At 43.1% G+C, this 17,958-nt stretch overlaps 1 protein-coding gene across 3 annotated transcripts in view; it reads left to right on the top strand.

The window, feature by feature from the left end:
- The window catches only part of bcl2l13 (BCL2 like 13), a 46,993-nt gene extending 30,017 nt beyond the window's left edge, over positions 1 to 16,976 (top strand). For all 3 annotated transcript variants that reach the window (XM_048256913.1, XM_048256911.1, XM_048256912.1), the window contains exons 7-8: positions 12,575 to 12,790; positions 15,632 to 16,976. In XM_048256913.1, coding sequence (XP_048112870.1) covers positions 12,575 to 12,790; positions 15,632 to 16,549 — 1,134 coding nt within the window. In that variant the 3' untranslated portion in view covers positions 16,550 to 16,976. The remainder of the gene's footprint in view (positions 1 to 12,574; positions 12,791 to 15,631) is intronic.
- The last annotated feature ends 982 nt before the right edge of the window (positions 16,977 to 17,958 follow it).

The following is a 17,958-nucleotide window of genomic DNA, read 5'->3' as shown; positions in this document are numbered from 1 at the left end:
CTGAAGTCGCAAATGAGGCACATCCTCAAAGATCTCTGGATATGCGTTGACTTTTGCACAAGCTGGTCATGACCTCTAGATAGGTCACAGAACAATGTGTTTCTATTCTGTGGGTCATTGGCCCCCATTTCATGTAAAAAAAGCTTTGACGTTGTCATGACCAACCAACCTCCAGTGGGATCGAATGTTGGTCTCCTCAGTGGGATCGTATTTCGGTCTCCCTGCCCTTGGTGTTGAGCTGTACTTTAATTGCGGTGGAGTGATGAGGCCTTTATGTTATGATGGTGATTGATTGGTTCAGACAAGGTGGCATTGCGACAGCAAACACCTGACCTGTGTCCCTCTGTAGTCTGCTGTCGACGTTCGGATATGCTGAGATCATAAAAATTAAAACGCAAATCTCACTCACTCACTCAGTCTCACACACACACACACACACACACACACACACAAACACACAAATCAGCTTAAATTGAGGGGGGAAGTGCTGGGATGTGCTCCTGTGATTTAATCTCTGCCTCCCGTCCTCCCTTGCTGAATCCCTCCCTTGTTAATCCTGAATGGAAATCATTTTTAGTAGTGATTTCGCAGGCCGTGGAGAAATGTCCAGGGCCACCTGTCCCAGACAGATGATATGTAAACATCTCTGGCCTTGCATACAGACCAGGAGTACCAGTATGAGGATCAATAAACACCTTACACACAGACTGACTCACCTGCTGGGTGTGCTTGGTTGGTCCTGAAAATGCATTTATATGTCAGTTTGAAAGTATCATGGTAAACTGAGGTATGGCCACGTGTAAGGGATGGTAATGGTAATTAGCGACCATTCAGAAGGAGAGGGAGAGAGAGAGACGTGTGTTTGGGACTGTGAGGTTATATCAGGGAGAGAGAGAGACATGTGTGTTTGGGACTGTGAGGTTATATCAGGGAGAGAGAGAGACATGTGTGTTTGGGACTGTGAGGTTATATCAGGGAGAGAGATATGTGTGTGTTTGGGACTGTGAGGTTATATCAGGGAGAGGGATATGTGTGTGTTTGGGACTGTGAGGTTATGTCAGGGAGAGAGATGTGTGTTTGGGACTGTGAGGTTATGTCGGGTAAGTCCTTGTGTCTCTGTCTTTACGCTGCCCTGTCTGATCAGTCACAATGTGCTATGATTCTCACACCACTGTGTGTGTGTGTGTGTGTGTGTGCGCGCACATGCCTTTTTCATGCATGAAGTAGCAGCCTTGAGGCAGTCATGATCAACTCGTCACAGTATACTAAGCACAGCAGACAAGTTTGGTGTTCAAATGGCATTTGCAGTCTGCAGCCAATGAAGTTTCCTTGGCACAGCACCCTCAGAAAGCACTTTACTGCCAGAGACTTATCCACTTAATACACAACGCATGGCACAGCAATTCAGTATATTGACAACATGTCTGTAAGACAGACCAGGATTTGGAAGGAAGTACTTAATGGAAAAATATCATTTAATGTTTGGAAAGGCGTGTGTAATCGAGTTGGGTGTGTGCCGTTTGTTCCCTGTAGTTGAGAGGAGAGTGGTCATCCACTACTTTGACTCCACTTTACCGTTCAGAGAGTTTTCCAATAATCAATGAGGACGTGAGCGGGTCATTTAACAGTGACCTATGCATGTATGGACTCTAAGACGTGTTTTGGTTTGGAGTCAGTTCTAAAATATGCGGGGTATGAAGGTCGGCCTGTTTGGAAGGTCATTTGCTGTGTGCCAGGTGAGAGCTGGTTCAGCAATAGCCGACTCGGATATGTGCTAGATATAGAACCAAGTGGGTTTGAAAGTTAGTAACAAGTGGGTTTTTAAGTTAGTGGGTTGGGAACAGCGCACACGGCCATGCTCAAGTCTCTGGCCAACCATGCTCAAGTCTAGCTAACTATGCTCAAGTCTAGCTAACTATGCTCAAGTCTCTGGCAGACAATCATTTACAGTACACAAATCTCCTCTACATGGGACACTTTAGAAATCAGCTGTCAAGTTGGAGAGGAATAGAGTCTAGAAATATTTTTTCAGCAATCCAGATGTGAGCAGTCAGCCTCAAGGGACTCTGTGTTTTCACTATAGTGAGCATGACCTTTGCAAGCGGTAGAATTTTATCTTTGTGGGAAGAATGGCCAGGAGGGTGGTACTATATTTTCTATATGAGAAGCGTCATTAGGCTAAAAAAACCTTTCTTTTAGTAAACTCTGTGTACACCAACAACGTTCTCAATGCTCGAGTTCATGTGTAGAGACACTGACGATCCTTCGATCAAAGTTTCATGTTGTGTCGAGCCTTTGTAGCGCTTGAAAAATAGCGATTTTGACGCGATTGTATCAAAAAAGTAGTGGCCCTATAGGATTCCCCTTCAAAAGGTAATTTCACCCGAAAAAAACAATGCATACAAGCTTAAAAGTGGCGCTTTGGACGTACTTATGCATTTATATGAAAGTGTACCCAAGTCAAATTCACAAAACACTATATGATGTATTTTGGCGAGAGTTACGCAGATGAAACGTGTGATTGTTTGCTGATAAGATGCACCCGTGCTTGTTATGGGCGTGCTGCAGAGAAACTTCTCTGTATGACGAAACGCCGGTTGTTATGATTGGTTCAAAGCGGTTCAAAGGAACTCCAATGATTTTAAACCTCAAACTGTGCCCTCCCACCTGGAAATAAACGTACGAACGAAACGTACAAAGACAGAGTGTCTGGTTTCCAGGCTATCATCAGGCAGGCTGAAGGGTATTTTCTAAATGAGAATATACACGATACCAAGATTAATGTTTCGATACCGATACCAAGTCAAGAATTGCGATTTCGATACTTTTAAAAAAATGTATTTGATTTGGGGGCCCCACCACCTTGACATCATCATCAGTAATATTGAATATACTGTAGTGTGATCATTCACACCAGTGGCCATCCCAGATTCTGCTTGACTCTCTCCACACAAACACACATGAAAAATGATGGCTTATGTCATATTTCATATATTCTGCATATTACTAGTAAATATATTTAGCAATTTGAAAACTATTCTAAAACTATAACTATTTTTAAACTAGTACACTTAGGCATATCTTTAATGTGGTGTGTAGGCCTAATTGAGTGCACATTAGTGATCTGTAGGTGTAATTGAGTGCCTGTCACTTTAAGAGATACGTGAGAGTAATTGACCTTGTCTCACGGTTTTAGTCTAGTAAATAAAAGTTGCACATAGCGCATAAGGATATGTGGATGCAATTAATTGTTTTGTATGTCATTAGATAAAATAAATGTTCAAAAAATGTACAAGTCGAAGAAAATCTTTCTGGGATCATAGAAGAGATAAGTGTCTTGCAATGTTCAATGATTTTAGCGAGCACTATTGTCAAACGTGACCTGAGCTAGCGGGATAGTTAGCAAGGATCTCTCTTCAGATGTAAAAGTTTGCCATGGTTGCTAGCCTATTTCTAAATTACAATGAACCCAAATAGTAGGCCTAAATGACCAAAATCCCACAGTTTAGGTAGGTTAGCAACACAAACTTGAGAGATGCAAGTGAGCAAATCAACTTGATATTAGCCTATTATTATGTGTTACCATAGCATCACTTGAACTAGTAGCCATCTCTCGCTGTTTATAGCACGACAGCTGCGCTTACATGTGTGTGAGGAGAAAAGACGCACAGCCACAGGTTCGGGGAGGAGGCGCTAGAAGCATGCCTTGTGCACACGCATGTTACTTCAAAAGAACACGGTCATTCTCAAAAGTATCGATACTAATAAAATTAGGCATCGTGACATTTTTAATTTCAGGGTATTTCGATACTTTTGTTCAACACTAGTTTGACCTGCCGTTACCGATTTTAGCCGATTCCGATTTAATTTCGTCTAACCATTTTACAGCACACACAAATAGTTATTTTCTATCTTTTATTTAATAGAACATGTTAATATAGAAACTTATCAATAATTAAATGGCTGTTAAAAAATGAAACGGGTGAGCAGACAGATTCTTCTTCAAGTCTAACTTCAGCTGCAGTATCAAACTATAATGCTTCCCAGTGTGGGACATTCATTTCACAGACTACTAATGGAACACCCATTTTTTTTCTTCTCACATCCAATATCCAACTAAAGATATAAGAACAATTTTCATGATACATTTGAACATGCTACCATGGAACATATTTTCATATGCATTGATGAATTTATGGGAGGGAGAGGGAAAAGTGGGAGTAGCCACGTGATCGCAAACACAGGGGAGGAGAAGTGCTTAGAGATTAGGTGCTCCACCATATATGAAAACAGCGCACGTCTGTTTTGCGGTGAAAAACTTAAATCCAAATTCCGGTTTTAGCATCAATTAAGCTATAGAAACTTTCAGAGGCAGCTGATTCAGTATTCAGAGCATCAGTTTATTTCATTGTAGGCTACTATGTCAAAAGCAACTAACTTTTGTTTGCCTTTCTAATAGGATATCGTTTGTTCACTTTCACGACATCCACTTCTCAATCTGCTAGACTGTATTAAGGCATAGCCCTAGTCTACGTGCAGTAAATAGTTTGAGTATTTTTTTTATTTTTTTTAAGTGGAGTAGAACCACTAGGGCTACTATATGTCACTGCTTGTTGACATCTTATTATCATGTAGATCGCTAAACTTTAATTCTATTTAATGTCTCAATCGGTTATCTCTTGTGGTTCAGCTGTGGGCACGCAATTAGCGGCAGGGACGGGTGGGGATGAGCGATGTTTATATGGCAAGCGATTTTAACATTTACCTGCTAGACTGGGTATGTATTGCAGTTTTGCCTAGTCAAAACGAACATTTTAGATATCCGCAACTGAATTCTTCCTATCCATAATTGTCATTTCAGATATCCACAAAGACATTCTTCCTAGGACAAATGGCATACATTTGCCATTCATTTCTATGGGGTTTATCATTACGGATATCTACAATTCAGTTGCAGATATCCACTATGTGAATTACGGATATCTGCAATTGAATTGTAGATATCTGTTATTCCAGTTAGAGATATCTACAATTTGATTCTGACTAGTCATAACTCCAGTTGAAGATATCTTCATGTTCCTTTTCAGATATCTTGAATTAAGTTTTTACTAGGCGAAAGCCTAGTTTTGACTAGCCAGCCTAGTCAAAACTAAATTACAGATATCTCTATCTGACGTTTCGATTAGTCACAATTATGTTACAGATATCTTGAATGACAATTCCAACTATCCAAAATGTAATTGTGACTAGTCAGAAAGACGTTGTTGATATCTACAATGTTAATTCCAGATAGTCAAACTTAGCGGGTAAATGTTAAAATCGCTTGCCATATGTTTACGTAGCCTGACGGCTTAGTAAATTCCACGCAATATGGCAAAGCACAGCGTTCGCTGCTTAGAAAAACTCAGTAGCCTATTAGTGTTAACCTGAGTGTTAGCCTGGTTGCTAGCTTCTTCAAACTTGTTGTTTCTGCAAACTCAGCTGGGAGTTATTACAATTGTGGCGCCCTAGTGCATTTGACCGGCATAAAATCGGCATGTCTCAGACTGACCGGCCGGTCGTCGATAATGGACGATCACGTGAATATCGGCCAATTTTGGTCACCAGCCGATCTATCGGTGCATCTCTAGTATTTTCTATATGAGAATCGTCATCAGGCACACAGCTTTCGGTGATAGGCTTTAACGGTTATGTTCGGGGGACAGGCTTGCTCCTTTTTCTTTGTTTCCAGGTCATGAAGCCATGGCTGTGTATGAAAACCGTTGTTTTTTTGCCTGTGCGAACTAGTGGTTCGTGAGGACTTATTCCCTGGAAGTGTTAAAAAAAAAAAAAAAATTATTTGGGTTAGAATTTGCTTCTCTGAGGGTGCCTTTAAGCAGGGGTTCTCAAAGTGTTGATTGATGAGGGCCAATTCAGGAACCCAACATTGAACTGAGGGCCGCCAAAGGGGTGGGGGTGGGGGAGGAAAAAAAAACCTGGAAAATAAATCCCATTTGTAATCATTTTAATGACCAGGTTGCATCTCTACAGTTTATATTTATTGCATTAAACACATTTTAATTTATAACTGAGGCTAAACCTGGCAATACCCGTAAGGCAACAGGTCCAGACAACATCCCAGGTCGTGCGCTGAAGGACTGCGCAGGGGAGCTTAAGGATGTCTTTACAGACATCTTTAACACTTCCCTGAAGCAAGCCATCGTCCCATCATGTTTCAAAGCTGCCACCATCATACCTGTGCCGAAGAAAACTGCTCCATCCTGCTTCAATGACACCCATCATCATGAAGTGCTTTGAGCGGCTTGTCATGTCACATATCAAAGCCATTCTCCCCCCCACCCTGGACCCCTTCCAGTTTGCATACCGAGCCAAGCGGTCTACAGAGGATGCAATCTGCTCTGCCCTCCACCCAGCCCTCACCCACCTGGAAAAAAGAGACTCATATGTGAGATTGCTGTTTATAGACTTCAGTTCTGCATTCAACACCATAATACCACAACAACTCATCTGCAAACTTGACAAACTGGGACTCAGTACCTACCTCTGCAACTGGCTACTGGACTTCCTCTGTCAGAGGCCCCAAGTAGTACGTGTTGGCAACAATACCTCAAGCAGCATCACACTGAGCACAGGGGCCCCCCAAGGCTGCGTGCTCAGTCCGCTGCTCTTCACCCTGCTGACGCATGACTGCACTGCAACCTACAGCAACAATCACATAGTGAAATTTGCTGGCGACACAACTCTGGTGGGTCTCATCACCAAGGGCTTAATTTGAGACTCAATACAGGTTGGAGGTCGACCATCTGACCACGTGGTGCAGGGACAACAACCTCCTGCTGAACGTCAGCAAGACCAAAGAGATTCTTGTTGACTTGCCGAGAGGTCACACCCAACACCTGCCACTGACCATCGACGGTGCTGTGGTGGAGAGAGTGAGCAGCACCAAATTCCTGGGGTGCACATCAGTGAAGACCTCTCCTGGACCACCAACACTGCATCACTGGCGAAGAGAGCTCAGGCCGCCTGTACTTCCCTCTCTGGAAACTCAGGCGAGCAAGTGCTCCACCAGCCATCATGACCACATTCTACCGAGGCACCATCGAGCATCCTCTCCAGCTGTATCGCTGTGTGGGGAAGCTGCACTGAATACAACAGGAAAGCCCTGCAGCGCATAGTGAACACAGCTGGAAGGATCATTGGTGCTTCACTCCCCTCCCTGAAGGACATTTACACCACCCACCTCACCCGCCAAGCGCGACCAAAATTGTGAGTGATGCAAGTCACCCCGCTCACAATCTGTTTGATCTACTGCCCTCTGGGAAGAGGTACAGAAGCCTGCGCTCCCCGCACTACCAGACTCACCAACAGCTTCATACACCAAGCTGTAAGGATGCTGAACTCTCTCCCTCCTCCACCCTCAGCTACATAACATCCTGGACATTGGACCCACAATGGCCTGCACTACTCCACTTGCACACTTGAACACTTGCACACTTGTACACTTTACAACTTGGTGTTGTTGTCCTGAAAACACAACACTTCTGCTGCTCTTACATAACTTGCACCACTATGCCACTTTCTTTATTACTTTGGTCAAACAAAACTACCCAAGCCTTTTATTGGCCTGACTTTGCACTAGTATTTTATTGACTGTCTATGCACAATTTCAACCAAATTTTGCTGCTCTTATTTTTTTCATTATTATATGTGCCCTCTTATTTACTTATTTACTTACTTTTTTTGTTTTACTTGAATGTTATGTTTGTCTGTGGACTTAAATTGGTAAAATATGTCTTGTCTTCACCGTGGGATAGTGAGAAACGTAATTTCGATCTCTTTGTATGTCTGGAACATGTGAAGAAATTGACAATAAAGCTGACTTTGACTTTGACTTTGAATACTTGTGAAAATCTTAAGAAAAAATGCAATGCACACACAATCTCTACCCTCAACAGACACACACACACACACACACACACACACACACATATATATATATATATATATATATATATATATATATATATATATATATATATATATATATATATATATATATACATATACATATACAAACAGTCCTGTGTGCAGTCCATTTCAAGTACAAGCTTATTTAGAACAAACAGTCTCAGTGGGCCTTGCTTATTATCAGCATAGGCCTTATTCAGGGCCAATTCCAGCTACCAAAGCACCACAGGAAAACTAATAATTACGGTTTTGGACAACTCGCTCCTTGACTGGCAAGATGGCGGCGAGCAGTAAAACCAAGTGAGTTGTTCTAAACCTTTCTTTTAGTAAACTCTGTGTAGTGTGTACACTACACAATGTTCTCAAGGCTCAAGTTCATGTGTAGAGACACTGATGATACTTCGATCAAAGTTTCATGTTCTGTCGAGCCCTCTTAGTGTTTTAATAATAGCAATTTTGATGCAATCATGTATCAAAATAGTAGTGCCCCCGACGATTCCCATTCAAAAGGCCATTTGACCTGAAAACGACAACACGGACAAGCTTAAAAGTGGCGCTTCGGACGTAATTATGATTTTAAACGAAAGTTTGGCTCGGGTACATTCACAAAAACACCCTAGGATGCATTTTGGCGAAAGTTACGCTTTAACTGCATATTGAGTGATTTATTAGCAGTAGTCAGGTGGAAGCAAGCCCTCGGAGTGCTTAGTGCTCACTGATGGAGGTGCAAGCAGGCAGTGTACAAATCATTGGCTGAGGACCAGTGACTGGACCGCTCACTTCCCCTCTGGTTGGTTCGCTAGCCTCAGTGAGTGATGCTGCACCTGTGAGACTGAATGATGTTCTGTCTCTCTGTATCTCTCTTTCTCTCTATGTAAAGGGGTACTTGGCAACTATTTCAACGTAATAAACCTATTTAGAAATCATTTGGATGGTTAAATGACCTGTTCCGGTGAAAATGGTGACTTTCCCCGCTGCCCCTAGCGTCCCCAGGCGGAAAACCAACCTTGCAACATTAAGACTACCGTCCCGGAAAGAGAAGTGAGAAACAAGAAACTCGTTTTAAATTGTGTTTCTTACCTTGTAACATCCACATTGTTCTGGCGAACTTATGCTAACCGTTTCGCTAGCATGTAAACAAATCCATGTGCTTTATCGTTACCTTTTTCCACAGTTTGAAATAGCATAATGCACAATTTCTGCCAAGTTTCCCTTTTAATATTTGAAAGATGTCCTTTTTTTCTCCCTCCCTCTCTCTCTCCCTTTCATGTTTGGTTTGTTTGTGTGTAAGTCAGTGTAACCGGCACTGGTTTGGGATGTCTCCCCTCATCAAATGGAATCAGGTGGAGGTGTGTCCTGGTCCAGCAGGCCCCTGTGACGAAATATTCACTCAGCCAAGCTTCATTGACTTGAGTTCTAATGCTGTGAAGCGATGACCTGTTCCACGCCTGTGCTGTGCTAAGCACAAAGTCTTTGCTCTGAGGATGACATGACATGAATAAATTACATATGATGTGAGCTTTCCATATGGTCGTTGGCCCTACCTCTTAGAGTAATGGTTAACATGCTCTATTTAAAAGCAGCACCCCACAGTTAGTGTTAGTGGTGAGACTGAAGATTTATTTCTGTATAGATTTGGAATAAATTTGTTTCCCTTAATGGTTGGATTGTGTTTTGATTGTTAAACGAAGATAAAAAGCTAACAGATGATTTGTAAAAAAAAAATATACCTCTATTTACTCATTTATTAGGAGTGCCAATAAATGTGCAGGACTCTATGTGGGGTGAACGCTCTGCTTCAGGTACAACCTTCTAAGTCCTACTGACACCTTATATTGTCCTTGAAAACTGGCTTGTGTAACTTCTGTAAGCCAGTTTTGCGTTCAAATTCCATTCTTATTTAGTGGGACTTCAGATGTCTAGTTTGATATTGTTTCATTATTCTTCTACTGTAACATGATCTGGCATGCAATTACCACTAGGGGGCAGGCCAGACAAATAAACACCACAAGGCACAGAGCTACAGCTGTGGTACTGAGCAAGGTTTCCCCCTAAGACCCTTGAGGACAGTTTGGCCTGCACACTGTCCTGTCACTGAATTGAAAACTTTAAATAGATCTTGCTATACCACAAAGTGTCGTGTGGGCAGGGCGGTGAACCTCAAGGGATTAGGGGATTCTTTTTTATTAAGGGATTATTTTTGCATTGCGGGATATTCCCTCAGTACATGTGCGATGTTGGGATGCTGGGGAATTTTCTCACTTTTTTAAGTTTTGTTTCTAGTTTTAAGTCCCACTGAGGCTCCTATTAGTGTTCACTTTCTCTTTAGTGCTCCATATCCAAGGATGTAACACACTCTATTTAATGCTTCATGTAGGTCGGTGGTAGTGTTGTGGCTAAGGAGCTGGGAGCTAGCATGCAGTAGCCAGAAAAGTTCTGGGTTCAAATCCCGGCTTCCACCGTTGTGCCCCTTGAGCAAGGCACTCAATCTCAAGTTGCTCCGGGACAATGGCCCTTGTAATATAGTTGACATATCGCTGGTGGAAATCTAGTATCAAGAAATCCATTATTTTTCAGGAAATTGGGGAAAAAAACCTTTTTTTTTTTTTTTTTTTATAATAATCCAACATTGCGTCATCAAAAAAAACTAAAAAACAACAGCAGCGATATGTAAGTCACATTGGATAAAAGCATCTCCTAAATTAATATTAATTAATATATAAATGAAAAAATGTCACGTCCAAAGACGAAACCTGATTACACTTCCAGCAAAGCCAGGCTAACAATGTTAGACTGGGTTATTGCACACACACAGAGAATAGAGAATTGTATGTCTCCCCTCATCTAACTCTGGGGTAGATGGCAAATAAGAGAATTTCTCTACAAATTGGCATGTACCTTTAACATAAAGAGAAAAGGCAGTTTCACCCTACCAGAGAGCAGGGGTTATGGAGTCTAGGTCAAAGGTCATACTCCTTTGTAGTGATACTTTACTTTTGTTTGATTTTTCAAGCTGGTAATTTTGGTCTGTGATTGATGGCCTAAAGTAACAAAAATGCCTTGACCTGGCTAGATGCTGTGTTGATGTTCACAGTTCTTCTAAATGCTTTGAATATTGTCACTGAATGTTGTGACTTGCGAAACATGTTGCATCCTACAGAAGTTCTGCACGGAAGTCCGTTAATAACTTTCATGTGGTAAACACATTAGATTGTGGTTTTTCTGGAGAAACTTCATGTGAATGATGAACCACCTCCCCCTTCCACAGCCACCTGTCTAAATGAAGACTTGTTTTTCTTGCACTGCAGCACTTCATGCTTCACTTCATTGAGAATTTGACATTAGCTTTGAGTATGACAAAATTGTTTAGACTTCCTGTTTTGGCTGCTACTGCATCCTGTCCTTTTTCTTTGTAAGAGGTGTGTGTGTGTGTGTCAAGCACGGTGTCTGAGGGAACAGTCAAGAGCCAAGAGATGATGTTATTGTGTATATTGTGTGAGCAAGGCACTCTAGTGCTGAGTAGAAAGTGTGTCCACTGTCCTAATATTGGCAAACTGTTTCCATGCATTTCTCTATGAAAACAAACCATGAATAAACAAAAAAAAACACATGGACATACAGGAAAATATTTTGAATTAGTATAATGATCTAAAGATCATTTGAAGGTTCATTTTTTTATGTTTTACTTGGTTTATCTTAACAATGTGAGTGTGATTATCATCTGTGGCATACACACACACACACACACACACACGCCCGCAGTGTTTTCTCCACCAGTTGCTGGTCTCGCATCTCTGCTGGAGTGTGGTTTTCTTTGACGTAGGTTTTTTTGTCCCTTGCGCCTCTGGTTTCTCTTTTTTTTTTTTTTTATATTCAGACATGGTTAGCTTTGCTTTTACCGCCAGATACCCTACTAGATTGCATCCAACCTGGAGCTTTTACCTTTTAAACTGAGAGTGCTTATGTTTTGTGTTAAGAATTGACAGCTGAACTACATGATGCCATATTTGGAGAACCTAGAGGATTTTGTTCCTCAAAACCCTTCCTCGAATGACTGATGCTAGATTTTACATTTCAGACCCAAAACATGGAACCCATGGGGCCATGACCATACTGTATGACATAAAGACTACAGTGCATGTAGGACCATACAGTCAAAACATTTGGACACTTTGATCCAACAACTGGTGTACCTCATACCAGCATCCTTTTCTCTTCCAAAAATCACACATGGTGAACCACAAACTCACAACAATCTGAGAGGTATTTCTGAGGAGGCATTTTTTGCAGCATTTTGCAGCATTTCTGCAAAAGGAAACAAGTAAACCAGCTTCAGTTGGGATTAAATTATTATTAAATTATTTGCTGCACGATCCTCTGATCAGACTCACAAATCATCTTAAATTTAGAAGGAAGTGAATTTGAATCCACTATGTCTCACATTATGACAGAAATTCTTCAGAAATTCCACCATCTGTTCTTAAGAAATGCTTTGTCTAATGTCTATTTTTGTGTTGACACGGTTCATTTGTGGCCCACCTCTCGGCTCTTACAGTCTCTGAAGACATGACTTAACAAATGACTCAACTGTCTCTTGCTCCTCCAGGGTGCTGTGTTTAGCTTGGAGGAAGCCGAGGACACTGGTGTGATCATCGCCGAGGACAGCAACGACATCTACATCCTGTCGGGCGAACAGCTCCCCCCTGACCACCTCAGTCCGCCGGCATCGCTCCTGGCAACAGCTGAGAGCAGTGGTCCCGCCTCGTGGCAGACAGAGAGCTTGGCCGCGTCGCTAGTGTCGGGACACGAGTCGTGGGCACAGGTACTGCCACCATTTTAGCTCTGTCGGCCATCTTCAGGCATTTCCCATCCTAACCAGGTCATCATTACATAACACCCATTAAAGGTGTAAAGCACACTGCAAACTGCTCGCCTTTTAGTTGAGACTCACCTTTTTAGATGTCAAAATGGGTCACTTATAGCCTGACGAGCCAGACCCACATTAAAATGTAGGGTTTGGGCACTCACCGTTCGCAGTGCTCAGTCCGAGGGGCGGGATAATCAGTTGTCTTTCAAATTCCCTCTGCACGCAATAGGAGAGCGTTATGAGTCCCATGCGTTTTCCCACCAGCGGAGCTACTGGGCAAGTTCAAACTTTTGCCAACTTAAAAAAAGCTTAACCTGTGTCACACTGTTCGCCAACAGCAACATCCATCTTCTTTGTTTTTAAGTAGCAGGGAATTCAAGCCAAACAACTCTGCCATCAATCATTATGTTGAGCCCTCCTAACGACTCTATACACGATTTGATTGGCCTGATAGAAGTTTAATTTTTCGAGCTCACAAGCCAACGGAGAGTTGCTAGACTAGCCCTGGAAGCAAATGTAATTTGCTGCCACTAGGGTGCGTCTAGATTTCTAGGCTAGGTCACTTACGTAATTTCATGCAAATCTGAAGTTTTTGCTGAGAATCCACAGCTGCAATCCAGACAAGTTTAAAGTTTGAGGCCTGTTCAGTTCAGGGTATGTTCTGATTGGCTCCGGAACCAGGGATGCACGATATATCGGCGGCCGATATATTATTGGCCGATAAGTGAAAAAATTAAAATATTATTATCGTTCCAATAACAGAATTCCGGCCGATAATTTGGGCCGATATTTTTTAAAGCACTAATTTCCCATGTAGGCGTAGGCCTACGAAAGGCCCGCCTGGCTTCACTGACCTACTCGAGCTTGGTTGTATTTCGCCATTCTAACAAGATGTATCTGTGTTAAACCTGTGCATCCCAAAATCCTCTCGTGAATTATCCTCCGTTTAACCTAAGCGGAGCAGAGCGGACCTCAGCCTACCTAGAGCCATCTTGTGCTGTGTTTGCACATAGATAGATAGATAGATAGATAGATAGATAGATAGATAGATAGATAGATAGATAGATAGATACTTTATTGATCCCCAGGGGAAATTAAAAAATAATGGGGAAATAAATAAACAAACTCTTTGGTGCGACGAGTAGATAAGTAGTTCTAAGTTGTATTTTAGTATTATATTTGCATTTCGTTCGCTTGGGTTTTGTATTATTACCCAGAAATATGCTAACCATTTCTGCTTCAGTTCCAGACAGGTCATCATTATAAGTTTTAAAACCTTCGGGGCTAACCCTTGTGCACAACAGAGTAGACGGACTCACAATACAGTCTGAGGAGTTGCAGCCTTATTAAGTTACGCACAGTTGAAACTAAACATAAGTTTCACTCACAAACTCTGATTTGATCGCTATAGCTTTTTCCCAGCTTAGCCGTTTATCTGTGTTGAGCCTTTACTCCATAGATATGAAACGATTCATACACTGTCGCTGGCCACTCACTTGCAAGTTCAGGTTCACTTAAAGGAGCCACGCATACAGTAGACCTAGGCTACAGCTATTTTGTGTCCTGCTGTACCATTGAGGACTATTATGAGTTCTGTCAATCATTGGTGGTACTGTAGGTAAAATTACTGCAATTAAATGATGCTTATTAAATGCCGTCTCCAATTCACTTTTCACAATTTTTTTTCAAGAGTAATATTATCAGTTATCGTATCAGTATCGGCCACAACAAACCAATAAATATCAGTTATCGTTATCGGCCCTAAAATTCCATATCGGTGCATCGCTATCCGGAACTTTCGAGTTGTGTGGAATGCAGCATCAGTAACCTTCTTGTTCTGATGGAGAGAAAGCTGAAGAAGCAGGTGTGGAGACGGGAGATGTACCAATAAAGAAGAGTTGACGTTACAGTACAGTGTGTTTTAATTTGTTCACCACCACGCATCCCTGACAATTGTAATCCGATGCATTGTTTGGGTTGGATGTTGACGTCAAACAAATTTGCCAGAATCTCAGATTGTTCCTTGTGCTAATTGTCAGCATGAGATGCACCGTAAATATAATTTACGGCAGTTGTACATCAACGTGTACTTTCACTAGGTGTGAATTTTAACCGCATGTTCTACGCCTCGTTCAGACACAACACATTAACATAATGTCCGGAGGAACTACTAGGAGGGGAGCAGTAGAACAGCTGGCTAAGTTCGGACTTCCAAATGACCGTTTATGTTGTTCAGATATACGGCCCAACCGTTAAACATCCGCAGAACCTCCGGTCTTACACGCATGTCTGAAAGCCCTTATTGATTGCTGGGTCACTGTCTGGGCCAGGGATGAGGAATTTTGTGATTTAGTAATGTTATGGTATTTAGTAGATGCCGTTGTTGACATCATTAAACATTACATTAACATCAAAATGAATTATGATAATTAATTATGAAAAAAAAACAAATAGCCTAAAAGAATTTGAGTAATAGCAATAACAATAATACAAACTGCTACTCTGTAAGGAAAAAAATATTACACGTTTTTTGAAGATCCCAAAGCTATCTCTTCAATGAAGAGCATTAGATAATTAATTCCACTAACAAGGATTCACAGAAGAAGCTTCTTGATAATGAATGGTCATGTACACTTGACATAATGTCATGTACCCATGACATTACTCTACCTACACAATAATGATTGTGCTAAATGTCAGTCAACTAATGATGTCCACAGCAATATACCTTATCTGCACAATGTATATGGTGAATGTAGTTTCTGATGTTTGTGAGTGTCTATGCTACCCCTGCAGGTGGGCATAATGGATCCTGAGGATGCTAAGAGCCTGGACAGCAACGAGGGGGTGGTAGCCCTGGCAGAGGAGCGCAGCGAAAACAACTCCTCTAACTCGGACATCGTCCACGTGGAGCGTGAGGAGGCGGAGCTTCTGGCCGAGGGGGAGGAGCTCCAGGAGAGCATGATGAGCGTGCTGGGTACGGAGAGCGAGCTGGCAGAGCTCAGGGCCGAGCAGAAGCAGGAAGAGGATGGAGCCGCCGCTGTTGCCGCTGCCGCCGCCCCACTAAGTCACACGGCGCTTCTCCCAGACGCCCCGCAGCCGCTGCTGGTGCTGGAGGAGCCCGTGGTCTTGGAGGCGCCCGCCAGCTTGGAGGCAGTGCCCTCACTTCCAGTGTCAGCCGCCACAGAGGCACCGCCAGAACCTGTCCCTGAATCTAAACCGGAGCCCCCTGCCCCTGTTTCTGCCCCGGCCCCCGAGCCTCCACTAGAAGCCCCCAGTGCGGCCCCTGTGGTAGAGTCCCCTCGCCCCCCATCTCCTGTTGCCCCTCCTGCCCCTGTCCCTGCCCCAGAGCCCCAGCCTGAGCCAGCATTAGAGCCAGTACCAGAACCAGTACCAGAACCAGTAGTGGAGCCCGTGGTGATACCAGAGCCTGTGCCCGTACAAGAGGCACAGCCCGAGGTCCCCCCAGAGGTACCAGAGCCCACACCAGCAGAAGTGGCAGCTGCACCGGTCCTGGAGTCCCCAGTTCCTCCACCGGTTGAAGTTCTGGTCCAGACACAAGCAGCAGAACCAACAGGCGAGCCGGAACCAGAGCCAGAGCCTGAACCCAAGCCAGAGTCATCGGAGCTGCCTGTCCTGCTGTATGGCGGCGCCGCCCTGGTGCTCATGGCAGCAATTGCAGCCTATGGAGTGCTGGCCTACAGGAAGAAGTAGCACAAATCACTCCAGCCCCTGCCCTCCTGCTATCAGCCTGCTCTCACCAATCCACCCCAGCCTACCCCTCCCTACCGGACCCACCGAGATCTCGGCTCGGAAACCTGGCGGCTCTGGTGCTCCGAAGCACCGGGCGCTGTCTGAAATGTGCCCTCTTGCCACGCTGGGACTGTCTCACCTCCGCCTACCTCCCGTACTGTTACCCTCCAGTCTCCAGTCAGGCCTGATGTGTCTCATTTGCCACAGTCTCGTGAGGTGTAGAGTGTATGGTTTATGATTTGTTGTAGAAAACTGACACTTTGTCACTCCTGTCCAGTTGGAAGAGAACATTTCTTGTTTGCCTCCTCTGGGTTTATTTATGTCATCATGTGACCACTGTTGTTGTTGTGGCTATTCACGTGTGTGTGTGTGTGTGTGTGTGTGTGTGTGGGGGGGTGTTTCTGTGTTTGTGTGTATATCTCATCATAGCTCCTATGACATCGGGTGGGGGGCAGTCTAGCATCATGTGGACCCCAACAGGAGTGATGCTTTCAGTTATTATCTTTTCTCTCTTTCTTTTCATCTGTTTTCCCTCATGCACTTGTAATTCGTTTCTGTAGTCAGGCCGCTCTGGTCCTTCCACATTCACTTGTTCAGTCGGACCAGACAGACTGAGGAGGATCTAGAAGAGAATGTAGAAATCACCTCAAATTCACTGAGGCCGCCAACTTCTCAGTTTCATTTTATTGGGGAAACCTTCAAACAATGCTCCCCAGAGGGAAAAGTTGAGCCATCTGTTTTAAATGGAGAACAGAGACATACGAGAGGAGTGTAGCAACCAAATTTCTTTCAATTGAGCCTTTTTCTCCCATCAATAGTTTAGTGAATGGCAAAAAAATGTGCTGTTTTGCATGGGCCTGTACACTCAAATAGAGGCATCACTTGAAGTTCTTTAAAGAACCACATGTGCCTATTTCCCACTGACACCGTCAGTGTTTGTTTTTATTCATCTCACTCTTAACATGTGATGAAATGGAGAATGACTACTACAGGGCTCTGACTCCGTACACTGACAAGCCACAAAGATGCATCACTCTGACCCAATATAATGGATGTGTCTTGTTTGTTTTGTTTGTTTATTTGTTTGTTTGTTTTTTGTTTTAAACTGCAGATTTGAGTCATCCTGAAATATGAAAATAACTTTGGTAGAAAGGGAGATGTTAGTCTTTTAGTTCATGTGAATGGGCTGATACAAGTTCATAAACAACACCATCCCCAGCCGTTTTGAGACGAGGCAGAACTGGGCCCAACCTCAAGTCCCTAAATGACTCATGCACAGATACGATCAGATGGTTTGACGTACATCTGCCATCTTGTGCAACCACTCTGTCCCCGTGACATCTGAAGTGCTGTTGGCTAATTAAGCAGAG

This window comes from Alosa alosa, chromosome 11, assembly GCF_017589495.1.
Source record: "Alosa alosa isolate M-15738 ecotype Scorff River chromosome 11, AALO_Geno_1.1, whole genome shotgun sequence".
Lineage (NCBI taxonomy): Eukaryota > Metazoa > Chordata > Actinopteri > Clupeiformes > Clupeidae > Alosa > Alosa alosa.
Note: the sequence above shows the minus strand (reverse complement) of the source record. Positions and strands in the feature narration are given on the sequence as shown.